At 43.9% G+C, this 14,119-nt stretch overlaps 1 protein-coding gene across 1 annotated transcript in view; it reads left to right on the top strand.

Moving 5' to 3' along the window:
• UPF2 (UPF2 regulator of nonsense mediated mRNA decay) overlaps positions 1-7,293 on the top strand; it is a 53,815-nt gene extending 46,522 nt beyond the window's left edge. The window contains exon 22 of the mRNA XM_036401014.2: positions 6,070-7,293. Within this exon, the coding sequence (XP_036256907.1) occupies positions 6,070-6,079 (10 nt within the window). The 3' untranslated portion in view covers positions 6,080-7,293. The remainder of the gene's footprint in view (positions 1-6,069) is intronic.
• Positions 7,294-14,119: the final 6,826 nt, after the last annotated feature.

Raw genomic sequence — 14,119 nt, 5'->3', positions numbered from 1 at the left:
TTGTTCTGAGGCTTTAGTGTGTGTCTTTTCTCACTCAGAGTAAGCTGGCAAATAAACATTAAATTAGCCCTGCAGCACACATTTGAATGGACAGAGCTTCGGTGAAATGCAGACTTGCTTTCAAGTTTCTCTTTTCTTTGCAAGTTCATTTTGAAGGTGGATTGATAGGAGCAGCAGCTTTGAAGGGACAGTTTACTTCCTAATGGGTCTGTCTTTGTAAACTGCAAATAAGTTAATGTAATGTACTATTTCTGTGTTCCAGTAGCATTTTCAACTTCTTCATGGTACATATTTATGATCATTTGATAATGTCCTGATGATCACTCCCTCCATTGGGACCTCATACAGACACTGCTTGTACAAAAAAAATTGAAAAAGATTGCAGTTTAAAAGAACTGTTTTTTTTTAAATGAACCAGATGAAACTCAATAAAATGAGCAGTGCTTTCCATTTAGCTTTTTCATATCACTGTGACCTAATGCTGTTGTAGGAATACAAAGTGTTCAGGTACACTGAATTGCCACAATATTTGCAGGTGTTTCATTAACAGCTGCAGCATTCTGCTCTTTCAGGCATGAGCTGCATGCTGCAGTTCTTCTTTAAATACAACAGCCAGACCAGTAGATTTGATATCTGTAGATTTCTTTTAAATTATTTTCTTTAGAAAACTTTTTATATTGTGATGTTGTAGGGAAAATATAATTTAGGACTTGACTCAAGTAGGTCAGATGTTATCCAGCAAACAGTTGGAGCAGTGTTTGCTTATTCAAGTGCCATGCACCTGCAGGTCTGATGTAGTTTTCTATTATGGAATTTCCTCTTAATTGTTCCTTTTAATCCATAAGCTGCTTGGAACAGAGACCAGGAAGTTTGTTTGAGCAGGTATATTTTATTTGTTGAGCAGGTATATTTTATTTGTTGAGCAGGTATATTTTAATTGTTTGTACTGCAGTGCTCTGCCTGGCAGTCATGCATCAGTTGAGCCATCTCAGCCTGCAGTAAGGAACGAGGACTTTTCCTGAGTCCATTTATTTCTTGGAGGCTGTGGGTCCATCAATGGCTTCCCACTGGCACAGGTTGTCTGTTGCCTGCATTCTTAGAGCCTCTGATTTTTAGGATATATTGAAAATTGTCCTCTGACTTTACAGTTGCACTACAGTCTCTGCCCAGACCCCCCTCAAGCTTTGTTAAAAAGTTACCCTGTGATTTCTGAGGGTACTGGAGGGTCTCACTGAGCAGATAGGAGCTGTAAATTTAATATCTGTGTAGAGAGGGTTTCACATTCCTGCCTGGTGGAACCAATGGTGTAACACAGATGTTGTCATTTCCATGAGGACACTGTGTTGTGTTGTTGCTGCTTCTTTGTACATGAACACAACTGAAATGTTATTTTTCTTGCAAAATAACTCAATCTTACTGGCAATAATAGTTTGCTGCTTTCTTTAAGGTATACAACTTATTATTTTAAAATCCTTGAGTTAGGGGTAATCTAAGCAAATAAATCTCCTGGCTGATTCCACTGTAATGTACAATGTGACAGGTTCTGATAGCTGGGGTAGGAATGAGGCCTTTATGGCATTTCAGGGAGTGCTGAGAGTAGGAAAATTGATTTGTTGTTCTTACCTTTGCTTTTGTGTTGTTGAGCATGCCCTAAGCACTGTGTTTCAAACACCTTCTAGGAAGTTAAATCCAAATCTATGTATTGTAGCAGTTCATTTCAGAAATTAATGAAGGGAGCATTGGGTTCTTTCATGTTTTTGGCCTTGAACAACTGGATCTCACTAAGCAATTAGCCCTCTATATGTTTTTTAAAAAAGAGAAATCTTCTGCAGTTTTTACTTCATTTCTCCTCTGTTCATGTCCTTGTTCTGTACTAAAGTAAATGCAGTGAGATTTGCAAGCTTTGTCAGATTTATTATTATTTAGCATGTGCAAAATGCTGGATCAAAAATAGGAGTTTGTTTCTGTTTGTTTGGAATTGCCTGCTTGTATTGCCTCAGGTTTTGAGACTGCTGGTCCTGTAAGGAGGAGATTCTTTCTGGGACTTGTACATTTAAGGCTGACTGGCCTTAAAGATAATTTACTGTGACTCCATTAAAAGTAGTGCTCCTTGATTTGCTTCAGCAGCACTGGGAAGAAAACAATTTTCTCTCTTGCCTCTGGTTCTGTAGCACTTGTGTGGTGAGAGAGGCCTTTGGCTCTCAGGCTACAAAACTACTACCTTCAAGAAACACAAAATTTACTAAAGTAATTTTTTTTGGTGATGGGATTATCATAAAAATTGACTGGTACCATTAGGAGCAGCTTCTACAAACATAAAGTAGTTTTCCTTTGTTTAAGAGGATTGAGATCCATTAAATGGCTTGGTTTTAACAGTGAAATGAAAATAACCACATTATATAAAATAATTTTAAAAACATTGATTACCAAGAAAATCAAATTTCTCCCTGTAATTTTTCTGTTGAGAAGCAGGGCCTTACCAAGGATTTTATCTTGTTAAACCTCTCCTTATTAAAAGAAGTAGCCTCAAAATTTGTTCCTGCTTTAAAAGTATAGTATAGGGGCCTGCCTGTGTCCAAAGTTCCCCATGGGATGCAGGTACATGGTGGCAAACCAAATCATATTCAAGTTAAATGGTGATCTCAGGTCTCCTGTTTACATCTGACTCTTATTTCTCTTTAATCCATTTAATAAAGAAAAATGAAGCATAACAGTAATAACAGGATGCTGGGATTTTATTAGCTAAATATTCTCATCATAAAGAATATTGCATTAATGCTGAAAAATCAGAGTTCAGATAATAAGGAGAAATGTGAATTTAACCTGATTTCCTGTTTCAGCTGCTGGACCAACACAATTCATACATCACCTGTCATGAAGTTGATGCATTGACAATTCTGCTTTATGAAGCTTTGAATTTTCTTCTTACTGAGATGAGCCTTTCAAACACAGCTAAGAAATTCCAAACCCCAAATTTTCAGCTGTTGCATGGGAGGGAAGCAAAGGGAGGAATATGGGAGGGGGGCTCCAAATCCTTCTGGTGGACTGCACTGGGGCTGAGCAAATGAGAATAGAATAGAAAAGCCTCAGGGGCCTGCCTGGGCAGGATGGTGCTTGTTGAGCTCTGCAGGCAGGGTGAGAGTCTAACCCAGACAGCAAAGCTGGAGAGACACCTGATCACAGTTCATTTCAGAGAGATTAGAAGGCAAAATTGTATTTATAAGCCATGCTCGGTTAGAAAGACTCCTATGTTTGAAAAGGTTCTTTCAATATAAATAATAACAACTACCTACCAAAAATCCCTGCAGCTTTATGGCCCTCTGGAAATCAGCTACCAATCCCCAAAAAATGCCCAACCCACTGTGCACACTGACCTTGATTTCACTTTGTCAGAGCATTTTATTTTTGAGGGATAGATAAGAATATAAAATAACTCCCAGAAGTTAAGATTCTCTTACTTAGGGGAGTCCAGCTTGTGTGGTTTATTTGAATTTTGATGTTCACAGTATGGAATGGGATAAGTCAGATGTGATTGGTTTTTAATGGGCACCTTGGTGTTTTCTGTTTCTTGTTTGTGGCTTTGGGTGATTAGGGGAGAGAGAGAACAAAGAGCATGGAAGCTGAGATTAGCTGAGAAAAGCAAAGCAGGGAGAGAACTGGGAGAGGAGGTGTTTGGAGCTGGGAGTTTGTGAGATTTGTGCAGAAATGCAGCACTGCAGAAATGCAGAGTGTTGTGGATTGGAGGACATGAGGGGATTAGGGATCAGTGTGAAATCCAGCTTCAGAGGTCTCACGTGTCAAGAAATAAAGAGATTTTTGTGATCTTGTGATGTCAGCAATGTGCAGAAAGGAGTTGATTATTGATATTCTCCTGGGCACTCCTCAGTTTAAGCTGTAAAGTTGTCCTGCTGACTGAGCTCTCCCAGCTTCACCCATGCCGTGGCTTTGGGATTATTCCATAGCCTGTGGTGTGATGTTTGTGTGTTTTCATGGCTTCCAGCTTTCTGCCCCAGCCGTGGTTGGTGGCAGAGGTTCTGGGTGTTTCCCTGTCACAGCAGGCAGTGCTAATGCTCAGCAGTGGTGTCAGAAGCTGACTGTGAATTTCATACAAATTAACAATGTGGCAGTGGCAGGAAGGGAGAGTGGGAGGAGACTGCCACGGATTGATTCCTTTTACACATGGAGCTCAAGATGGTTTTAATTACATCTGTGTACTGAGTTTGGCCTTGCCAAATACAAGTTTGGATCAAGTTTACTAGGTTGGACACAAATGTGAAATACCTGGTTTGGGAGAAACTCCTACTGCTATTTTTGGCAGCAGCAGGTTGCTGTGATCCCCTGACACAGGGATCTGCCCCCAGCAGATGTGCACTGGTAGCTGCTGGTTTGGGTGAGAGTCATTTTGACCAAGCTGGAGACATGCAGCCAGTCCCAGCCTTTTTCCTTCCCTCCCCATCAGCAATAGAGTTATTTTTTAATTAATAAAATTTAATAAATTTTAAGAGGAGATGGAGAGTTAAAAGCATGATCCTGCAATTCAGTGATGTCTGCCCTCAGTTGTGACCTTCTGCAAGTGAGATGTCAGTCTACTAAATAAATAAAAATTAAAGTTTTCTTCTACTGAAAGCACATAGCCAGTGTTCTGATGTTGGGTGTGCCACAAAGAATTGGAATATTATGTTATGTAACACTAACAGGTGGTTAAAACCAAATAATAGAAGCAGTGCTGTTCTAATGATGCATCAGCTCAGGACTTCCTGGCAAAAACACACAGCATTTTTATAGAAACAAATACTGGATAGTAGAACAAAGCAATGCATGCAAATACAGAATTTGTGTGAAAGCTTCATCTGGTACGAGAGGTGCAGAAGTTGCTATGTCCAGATAAACATTTTTCTTGCAAGATCTTCAGTAAAAACTAGGTTTAGATCAAATGACTGTTCAACAAACACTGGAAGATTATGCACTGATGTAAAGAAACATGAATTGTTGTGGTTACATGGTAAAAATTCTGGGTGTGTAGCCCTGGACCTTTCTTGGAATTGTAAATGTTGAAGTTTTATTTTGATGTCTATTATTAATTTTAATTTGCAACCTAAAATCAGCTAAAAAGGAGCCCAGATGGAATAACTGCATTGTGCTGAAGTGAGTGACACTGGGGTGGCCTTACTGCTGCATTGCCCTGGTCTTGTTGAATCCCCTGCCTACAAACTGGTGTCATTCTTCAATGTCATTCTTGTATTTGTCTGTTCTTAAGAAAATGAAATGTGACTTTTGGTCACGTTTTGGGATGTGTTTCATGAACAAGAGATGGTGGAAGATTTAAATGCACCAATTGACTCTAAGAAAGGTTCTAACCAATTATTTGCCTCTAGAAAGCCCTTTGTAACATTTCTGCAGAACTTCTAAGCATTAAGAAACTGCACAGAAAGATGAAAACTATTTACAATAACTTGTTTTTTCAGCAAATTCACAGCTGTGCTTCAGTAGTTCAACATCTCATCTGCGATGATAAGGTGCATGTGAGAAACAGCTCCTCACTTTTCATAGTTCAGGAAGGTTTAATAAACCTTATCAAAAATACAACAGAAGACTGAAGAGAGAAAAAAAGGAGCAAAAGATTTTCCCTGCCATGTGCTCAGCCCCCTTACAATGGAGGTTTTCCATTTTTAACCCTTTAGCCCCTCCCAAAGTTTTGTCCATCAACCCCTTCTTCGCTGTCCAGTGCTGGAGATCTCTTCCTCAAACCCTGATTGGAGGTCAGGTGTCACCACAGTGACAAGCCAGGTGACCCTTGGTAACCATGTGAGGGGGCACAACATAACTATAAATCTATAAAACTTTTCTTAACCTGTGTCCATGATATTTGTCTATTAATTGTGAGAGTCAATCATTGCATTCCTCATCTGTCACATGCAGATTATCCCCCTGCTTTTGTCTGGTGAAATGGTTGTGCAGAAAAGAGCAATATGTGACTTTGAGGGTAAAAAAGTATCAGAATGAGTGGCAGCTGCTCTTGGGGCCCCTCAGATCAGGCTGATGTGATTCCTCTCTGTGCTCTTCCCTCAGGAGACGCTGATCCAGCCGCCAGTGTCATTTCATTAGGTCCTGTATCTCTGGTGTTGTGGAGTCCTCCAGCGATTAAACGAGAGCAGTGGACACATCTCAGCATGTCAGCCTAGAGCGTTCAGAACCGAAACCTGGGACAGGCTGGGGCCGTGGGGCACGAAGAGCAGCCTCCCCTCTCCCCCCCCACCCCCCCCAAAAAAAGCTTTTTGTTATGGGAACCGCCTTGAGGGTTAATTCTTCTCCCAGGAGCAGAAGCAAACGAGCGAGATGGGGAACTTGACCCGCGAGCAGCTCGGCGAGAGCCGGGAGCAGCTGGGAGTTCGGCCGCTGGCACTGGAAGGGGAAAGGCCTTGGGCAGCTCAGCCTGCAGGGAAATAAAGCTCTGAACTCGCCACAAGTTACGTTGTCTCCGACTCGAGCGCTTGGTGTTGGAAGGATGTTCTTGGGGGGCTGCAAATCTGCGCTAGAAACGCATAGAGCAAACAGCAAAATGCAGAAGAAAACCCTGCCGAGTAGGATAACTTCTCAAACACTCCTCAGCCAGAATGTTCTTGCTTAAGGAAGAGCCTTTTGCTGCCAGATGTGCCAGAAAGGGGGTGGGGAGGGGTGAAAAACTGAAGAGCCAAGGAGGTAAAAATGTCTGTTAAGGTTTAAAATAGCAAGTGAAGTTGATGAACACGGGGTGTTGACTCGTACTGCTTGGAACAGCCTGACACCAGCCTAAGGACAGGGATATAGTTGAGCCCATTGTATGTATCATTGAAAACCAAAACGTGCCAGTCAGCATAACAGGAGGATGTCAAGGAGTGGATCCAAATATTTTGTTGATCTTCATGGGTTGATAAGCCTCTGTGTCTATTGAAACAAACAAAAAGTTAAAAAAAAAAAGATTTAAGTCTGGAAACAAGTAGAATTTTTATTTTTTTCTAAGTAGAAATGAGGTTTCTTGGTCTGTTTCTGACAATCTGTTATTTATTAGCATAGGGTTTCGTTTGCTTTCAGGTAGAGGTAGTTCATTGAGTTCAAGAGCCCATCTGTATGTAACTACTAATTCTTTTTTCTAGCTCTTTTAAAATCCTTTTTACCACTGGTTTTGGTTTCTGCATGTAGGAAGAGAGACTTGTAAAATTGTAACATTTCATACAGAAATGCCGCCCGATCTTCACCAGCTTCAGAAATCTGACCTTTGCCAATGCTGCAATAAAGTGTTGTAATTTAGAGTCAGTGTCTGCCTCTTGACATCCACTTTGTTCTTTGGAAATGATGTTTTGAAGGGTTTGTGGTCTATTGTGGGCTGTAGTTTGGACAGGAATTCCAGGTCTCTGATTCAAGTCTTACGTGATTTTTTCATGTAGTTTTCTTTCCACATGAAATTCATGGGTATGTTCATTAATTAGGTTTGGAACTCTGAGCTCCTGCAGGAACATCTCCTAGCCCAGTATGACCATATCCCCAGTCAGTTTCCACTTCCTCAAACAGCAATGCCTACCAGTTCCTAACACCAAATTAAGCATCTAATTGTGCTTCAGACTAGGGTCAGCTTCCTTTTCTCAACATGTTGCTTACTTTCAAAAGTATTTAATTTATCCAGATTGAGTAACTGCATAAAAATAAAATATTAGCTCTGTTTTCTATGTGTCAATCCAATGCCTTGGATGGCATTGGGATCAATGGAAATGTCTTTATAAAATTGTTTACTAAAGGTAGTTTAGGGTCAGCTGGTGATTTTCCTGACTGCAGACTGAAATTGAAAAACAGTTCAGTGAAACCTTCTGAAGTTTAATTTTAAAATTAATTATTCTAGTGTTGTGCCAAATAAGAACCTTAAAGACCATTGTGAGTGAAATAATCAGGGTTGAATGTACAGGGCCAAACCTTTTAGGAGGGCCTGTTGCAGTAGGACAAGGAGTGATGGTTGCAAACTAAAAGAGGGTTGACCTAAATTAGATATAAAGAAGAAAATTTTTACAGTGAGAGTGATGAGACACTGGCACAGATTTCCCAGAGAGGTGGTGGATCCATCCCTGGAAACAGGCAAGATTTCAACCTGATGTATTTGAAGCTCTCCCTGCTCATGAACTGGGTGACTTTTAGAAGTCCCTTCCCTTCCAACCCAAACCATTCCATGATACACAGAAAATACCCCTTTGCATCCCCTTTATTCTCACCTTCCCTTGTGCTGACCCCACATCTCATGCTGTGGCTGGGTGCTGGTACCACCTGATCCTCGTGCAGTTCTTCCTGCAGGGATTGCATGGCTCCCTCTCGTGTCTTCAGAAAACTTTGCCTTCCTTTGGAGGGTGTTTGATTAAAATTGTTGGGTAAGCAGCCTGGGATTGATACAGAATGGGGAGTTTTGTTTTGCCTCTGTTTTGATCAGTGTCTGTCACCTAGGAATATTGCTGCTTTACCCAGATTACAAGATGTTTATTTGAATTAATGAAATTATGTTTGATGTCATTGCTTCTCTTTCCCTGCAGTGCAGTGACCCACAGGTGTATCTGGTCACTGGGGAAGTCATCCCAAATCCAGACAGTGGCACTGTTGGATGTTCCCTGGGAGCCTTTCTCACAGGATGCTGGTTGAAGGTGCCCTTGCAAAGAGCATTTCTGCAGCAGTGCTCCTGACCCTGCAAGTAAGGAGTTAAGTCTGGGAGAACATATGTAGATGAAGGAGAAACTGTCTCATGGCTTTGATTACGTAAAGATTTCTGTTATCTTATCATTCTGTGGAAGGAATTTGGGTGAAAGTCAGGCCCTGGCATTGGAGTTGTCTTCACTGATGTGAGGCTCCTTGAGCTGACAAAGTGTGCTGTGCAAAGGTTTGTACAAAGTGTGCTTTTGTTTGTGTAGGTTTGTACTCAACAATTGTGCCTCAGTTTTTGATGGTAACTTCTCCTCCCACATTTCCCAAGCCTCCAAAGCTCAAGGCAGGGACTTGGGGGAGTGAAATCCTTCCTGTCACAGGGGACAGGTTTGTGACCACCTGAGGAACCTGAATGTGTCTGAGTCCACGGGACCTGCCAGGGTCTGAGGCCATCCCAGGCTCCTGCGAGGGGGCTCTGAGCAGCCTGGCCTGGTGGAAGGGGTCCCTGCCCATGGCAGGGGCGTGGAACTGGATGAGCTTTAGGGTCCCTTCCAAGCCAAACCATTCCATGATTTATGGTGCATCACTTGGAAGCCTGTTGGAGCAGAGGTGCTGTGTTGGTCCTTGCTCTAGGATGGAGCCAGGATGTCTGGGAAGCCCTGAAACTGGAATTTGACCCAGGAATGCCAGTACTCACAGGCAGCACCTTGAACTCCAGTCGATGGTAGGGGGTATCTTTCTCTACCCACAATGATGTAATGAGTTTAAAAAGCTATAAATCTTTTTTCATGAATTGCTGAGTTTGCAGACTTGCTGTAATCTCAACTTCCCAGGCCTTCAGCATAGAAAGCTCTTGGGCTGTTTCTGTTATGGAGATACAAATATAAAGCACATCCATGCAGTGGGCTGCAGCACACACAATTTTATGTAAATTTAGCTTAGAAGACCACCTCTATTGTGGAGTCTGCCTGCTTTCCTCAAGCTCTCAGCATTTTTCCTTTGGCTGTTCCAGCAGGGCAGGCAGGATGGGCTGTGAGGAGCTCAGGTGCTGTGTATCCTCACCAGGCTGAGTGGATGTTTTCAAAATCAATCCATCCATAATGATGCCACGAGCCAGCTGTTGCCCCCTGATAAATACATCCATTTGTTCCCCAGTTTTTCCTTTCTTTGAACTTCATCACTAATTTGCTCCACACTGAGGTTTTCCTCAGCCATGCACTCTTGTGCCCTGTGGAAAGTGCCCCTCTGAGGTGACACTTCGCTGTCTCTTCTCAGAGGTCCACTATAAATAGGGTTTTTTCCAGCTACTCCTAAGGAAATCCCAGTCTACTGGGAACAGGAAACTATTTGAGCAGGAATCAAACAAATGAGCAAATGTCAAAATATTTACTTGCATTGTTTGAACTATAAACTTTGCTTTTAAGTTATTATTGTTGGGGTGTGATTGTGCCCTTAAAACACTTTGTGTTTATGATCCCTGTTAGAAGAGCAAACAGTGTTCTGCAAAAAGCCTCTCTCCCTCCCTCCTTCCTTCCCTCCATTACCTGGATCCAGGCAAATAAAAAAATGATTGGGACACTTAAAAAGGAGGAAGACATTTAGCTATTGCTAATGTTTATTTGTTCCTTGACATTTACCTGCAGGAAGAAAGTTTCTGTTGTGCAGGGGATAAAGGGGGGTGACGTTTGCTGCTGAGAATGAGTCACTCAACAGCCCAAGAGCTTGAAAACTTTGCTGTATTTACCCCTTAACTGTTTTGGGAGATGGTTTTTTTCCATTTTTAAATTATTTACACTGTATATATTATATACATATGCACACACATCTATCTGTTCATGGTTAACTAAAAATCAGAAGCTCTCCTGGGAAGCAAGACTTGAATGTGTCAGTGAGGCTTGGAGAACCCACCTGGAGGGAGCTCTGGGCTCGCTGCTGTATTCACCCCAAATTGAATTGCTGGGAGTTGCCTCCCTGGGGTGATGGAAGTGAAGATAACCAAGTCATGAGAGGGAGCTCAGAGGCAGCTTTGGCTGTGCTTGTCTCTGCTCTGAGCAGCTTTTCAAGTGGTGGTGGGAGCTTGGCTTCCTCCTTGGGCTCAGGGCAGGAAGAGCCTTTTCCTGGAGGAAGACACAGCTTCAGTCCACTGCTCTCTGGGAATCCAGCTGAGCTGTTCCCAGCAGACACCATTGCTCACCCCTCCTGGGGCAGATCTTCTTTTCCAGTAGGAAGATGGACACAGCAGCAGAACTTCCACAGTCTAACCCTCCCTTTCCTACTGAAATTCCTGAGAGTGGTAAATAAACCAAGTTTATTTTTCAGGTTGGACCCAAATCCCACACCCATGAAAACCAGGAGTTTCTTACTGGCTGTGAGTCTTACCTAATATAAAATCAGACCAGATTTTGGTCCTCACTGTTGCTGCAGGGTGACAAGCTGCAGGGAAAAGTTGGCACTGAGCTGAGGGTTTTGTTACAGGATGCACCAGGAATTGCACACAGTGCCCATTTCCTGGGCTCGAGCTCACTGGCAAACTCATGCCATAAATAAAAATTAAACCTGACCAGGCAAACTAAAATCCATTTAGGAGGCAGGAAATGTTCCACAGTAATGAAGTTTGTGTCGTGAAGCCTGAAGACCCTGTGGATCCTCTGCTCTTGTGCAGGGCTGGATATTGGAAATAGAAATGTGCTGACAACTGTTTCCTAATAGATCTTTAAGTATGAAGAAATAGTCTCCCCTCCTGCCACACCAGCTTGTAGGGATGCTGTTTTCCTTCTGGTGTCATTCCACCCTCTGAGCATCAGTACAATGGGTGACTTATCTTCATTAATCAGAGTATGAACAACTCCTGGCACATGTGAGTCTGAGCTTCCAGGCTGCTGGATTTTCTCCTGGGCTGCCAAGGGAATGCTACCTGCCAAAGGGGCAGGTGTGGTGGTGGGAGAGGAAGGGTGATTCAGGATTACTCCATAAGCCTGGAAACCTGAAGGTCAGGCTGATCTCTGCTCTTTTTCCTTGGCTTTACCTCACTGCCCTTGTTTCCCAGCTGGGAAATGCAGCCCTTGCCCTTCCTTGTGGGAATGGATAAGCATGCAAAGAACAGATAAAAATCTTACACCATATTCTGGTGCTGGCAATAACAGAATCTCAGGCACTTAAGAGCTTCCTTTGAAATTATGGGAAAAAACCCATCATGAACATTTGAGGTGAAGTTGACCTCCCCAGCCCTGTGAGGAAATGAGCAATCCTGTCCTGACAGAGAGCTCTGAGGCTGAATCAGGCAGGGAAGGGACTTGCACGGCAGCCCCAGCCAGCAGTGAGAGGGGGGACTGTGACAGCTGCACGAGTTGGGCTGTGCCCAGCAAGGGCTGGGGCTCCAGGCTCTGGGAGGATGCTCAGGGATGCTGCCACAGCTCCACTGAGCTCCTGAATCCCTCCTGGGCTGAACAAGGACATGGGACCTCCCAAGGGTCTGTGTGGGGACACTGGGAGGGGGGTGTGCATCACTGGGGGAGCAGGGACCTGGTTCTGGGCATCACCTCAGAAGGAGAAATGTGATCAGCAGTCACCACTGGAGCAGCCATGCCCCAGCTCTGGCTGGTGTCTGCATGAAACTTCCCTTGGCTGCCCCAGCCCTGGGCCCAGATGCTTTTCCAGTAACTCCTGTGATCTTCCATTTGCAAAGCAGGAAGGGAGAGGAAGGAAGGATGTCCTGTCCTGCTGGAGTCACTGTTCAGTGTGAGGAAAGGCACTGCTGAGCTGCACTTCCCAGCCCCACCTGCTCCAGGTGCCTCTGAGCTCCAAAGGGGCTGACAGCAAATAAAGCAGGAGGACTCTGCAACAGATAAGGTGAGAGAACCCTTTCCTTGTTCCCAGTACAGGTTCCATGCTCAGGTGGCTGCTGGGGCACAGGGCAGGGGCTGGGTGAGGTTGGAGTGGGACAGGGTGACACTGCTGTGGGATCTCTGACAGACCTGGGGCAGCAGCTCAGCAGAGGCCCTGGCTGGCTGTAGCACAGGATTTTATGTATTTATTTTCTTTTAAATTCAAGCCTTCAACATAGTTTTTGTTGTTGTTGTTGTTGTTTGGTGTGGTTTTTTTTTTTTAATGACGGGGAAAAGCCCCCAAACCCCAAAGAACATTGCCCTTCAGGTGAGGATACTGTAGCAGCTGCATTTCCTTATGATTCAGAGACACCTCTGAGAAGAAAATAATGGTCCTGGGTAAGAGTGCCTCAGCAGCTTTGGGAACCACTCAGAATTAGTTTGTGGTTCCTGGGGCTGTGTGAAACATTCATTAAAGCTCAGGGGCAGGTGCAAAGACCCATGAACAAAGGAGAAAATGAAGTTGAGTCGCTCCTTCAAGCCTGCCAGCTGGTTTATCTACCACTCCTTGTGCCTGCTCAGTTTAATCCCAAACTTACTGAAGCCTCTCCTGGTGTTCTTTTTTTGGCCAGTTGGAAGCAGCAGCAGGTAATTATGGCCCAGTGGAAAATAATCTTTCCTGGCAATTCCCTTGAGGTAAGAACACATCTGAACATTTGGTGATGTAGTCAGGGATGCACCGAGCACTTTTCAGGGAAGGCATTTCCTCATCTGGGAGGAGTCACCTAACATGGGAAGAGAAGCCCCGTTCTGGGGAAGAAAAAAGAGCAAATAAAAACAAAACACACAAGACAAGGGTGTGTTCCCTTGGAAGGTTTGGCTCCATCCAGTCTAAGGACCCTCCTTACTACATAGGAAAAGATATTTATAGTTTGGAAATCAGCACTGGGATGAAGACTTGTCTCCCTTTGCCTCTATGGGATGCAGGAATTAGCTGAAAGCAAGAGCAGGTGGAGGAGGGCTGATGAATTAAAGGCCTCCTCTCATTGAAAAGGTTGTCAGAGTCTCTTGGGAGGCAACACTGGAAGGCCAAGGAGTTCGGGAAGGCTGCATGTGCTTCGAAGAAGGAAATTTTAAAGGCACAGCAGCAGATCCCACATGCTGAAAAAAGGGCCAGCAAGGAAGGAGAGGAGCCTGGCTGAACAGGGAGCTTTGGCTGGAGCTCAGGGGGAAAAGCAGAGCATGACCTTTGGAAGAAGGGGCAGGTAACTCAGAAGGAATCCAAGGGTACCAGGCTTATGCAGGGCTAAAGCTTAACTGGAATTTAATCTGGCTCCTGCTGTAAAAGCCAAAAAAAAAAAGTTTCTATAAATACATCAGCAACAACAGGATGGATGAGAAGGATGCAGGAGGAAGCACAGTGACAAAGGATGAGGAGAAGGCTGAGGCACTTCCTGCCCTCTTTGCCTCTGTAAATGGCAAGGCCAGTTTCTCTGGGTACACAGCTCCTGAGACAGGCATGGGGAGCAGAAAGAAAGCCTCATCACCCAAGGGGAAATGGTCAGCAAGCTGCTACAGCCCTTGGATACACAGCAGTCCATGGGGCAGGTGGGATCCACCACCCACTGCTGTTGTGGGAG

This window comes from Molothrus ater, chromosome 5 (assembly GCF_012460135.2).
Source record: "Molothrus ater isolate BHLD 08-10-18 breed brown headed cowbird chromosome 5, BPBGC_Mater_1.1, whole genome shotgun sequence".
NCBI lineage: Eukaryota > Metazoa > Chordata > Aves > Passeriformes > Icteridae > Molothrus > Molothrus ater.
Note: the sequence above shows the minus strand (reverse complement) of the source record. Positions and strands in the feature narration are given on the sequence as shown.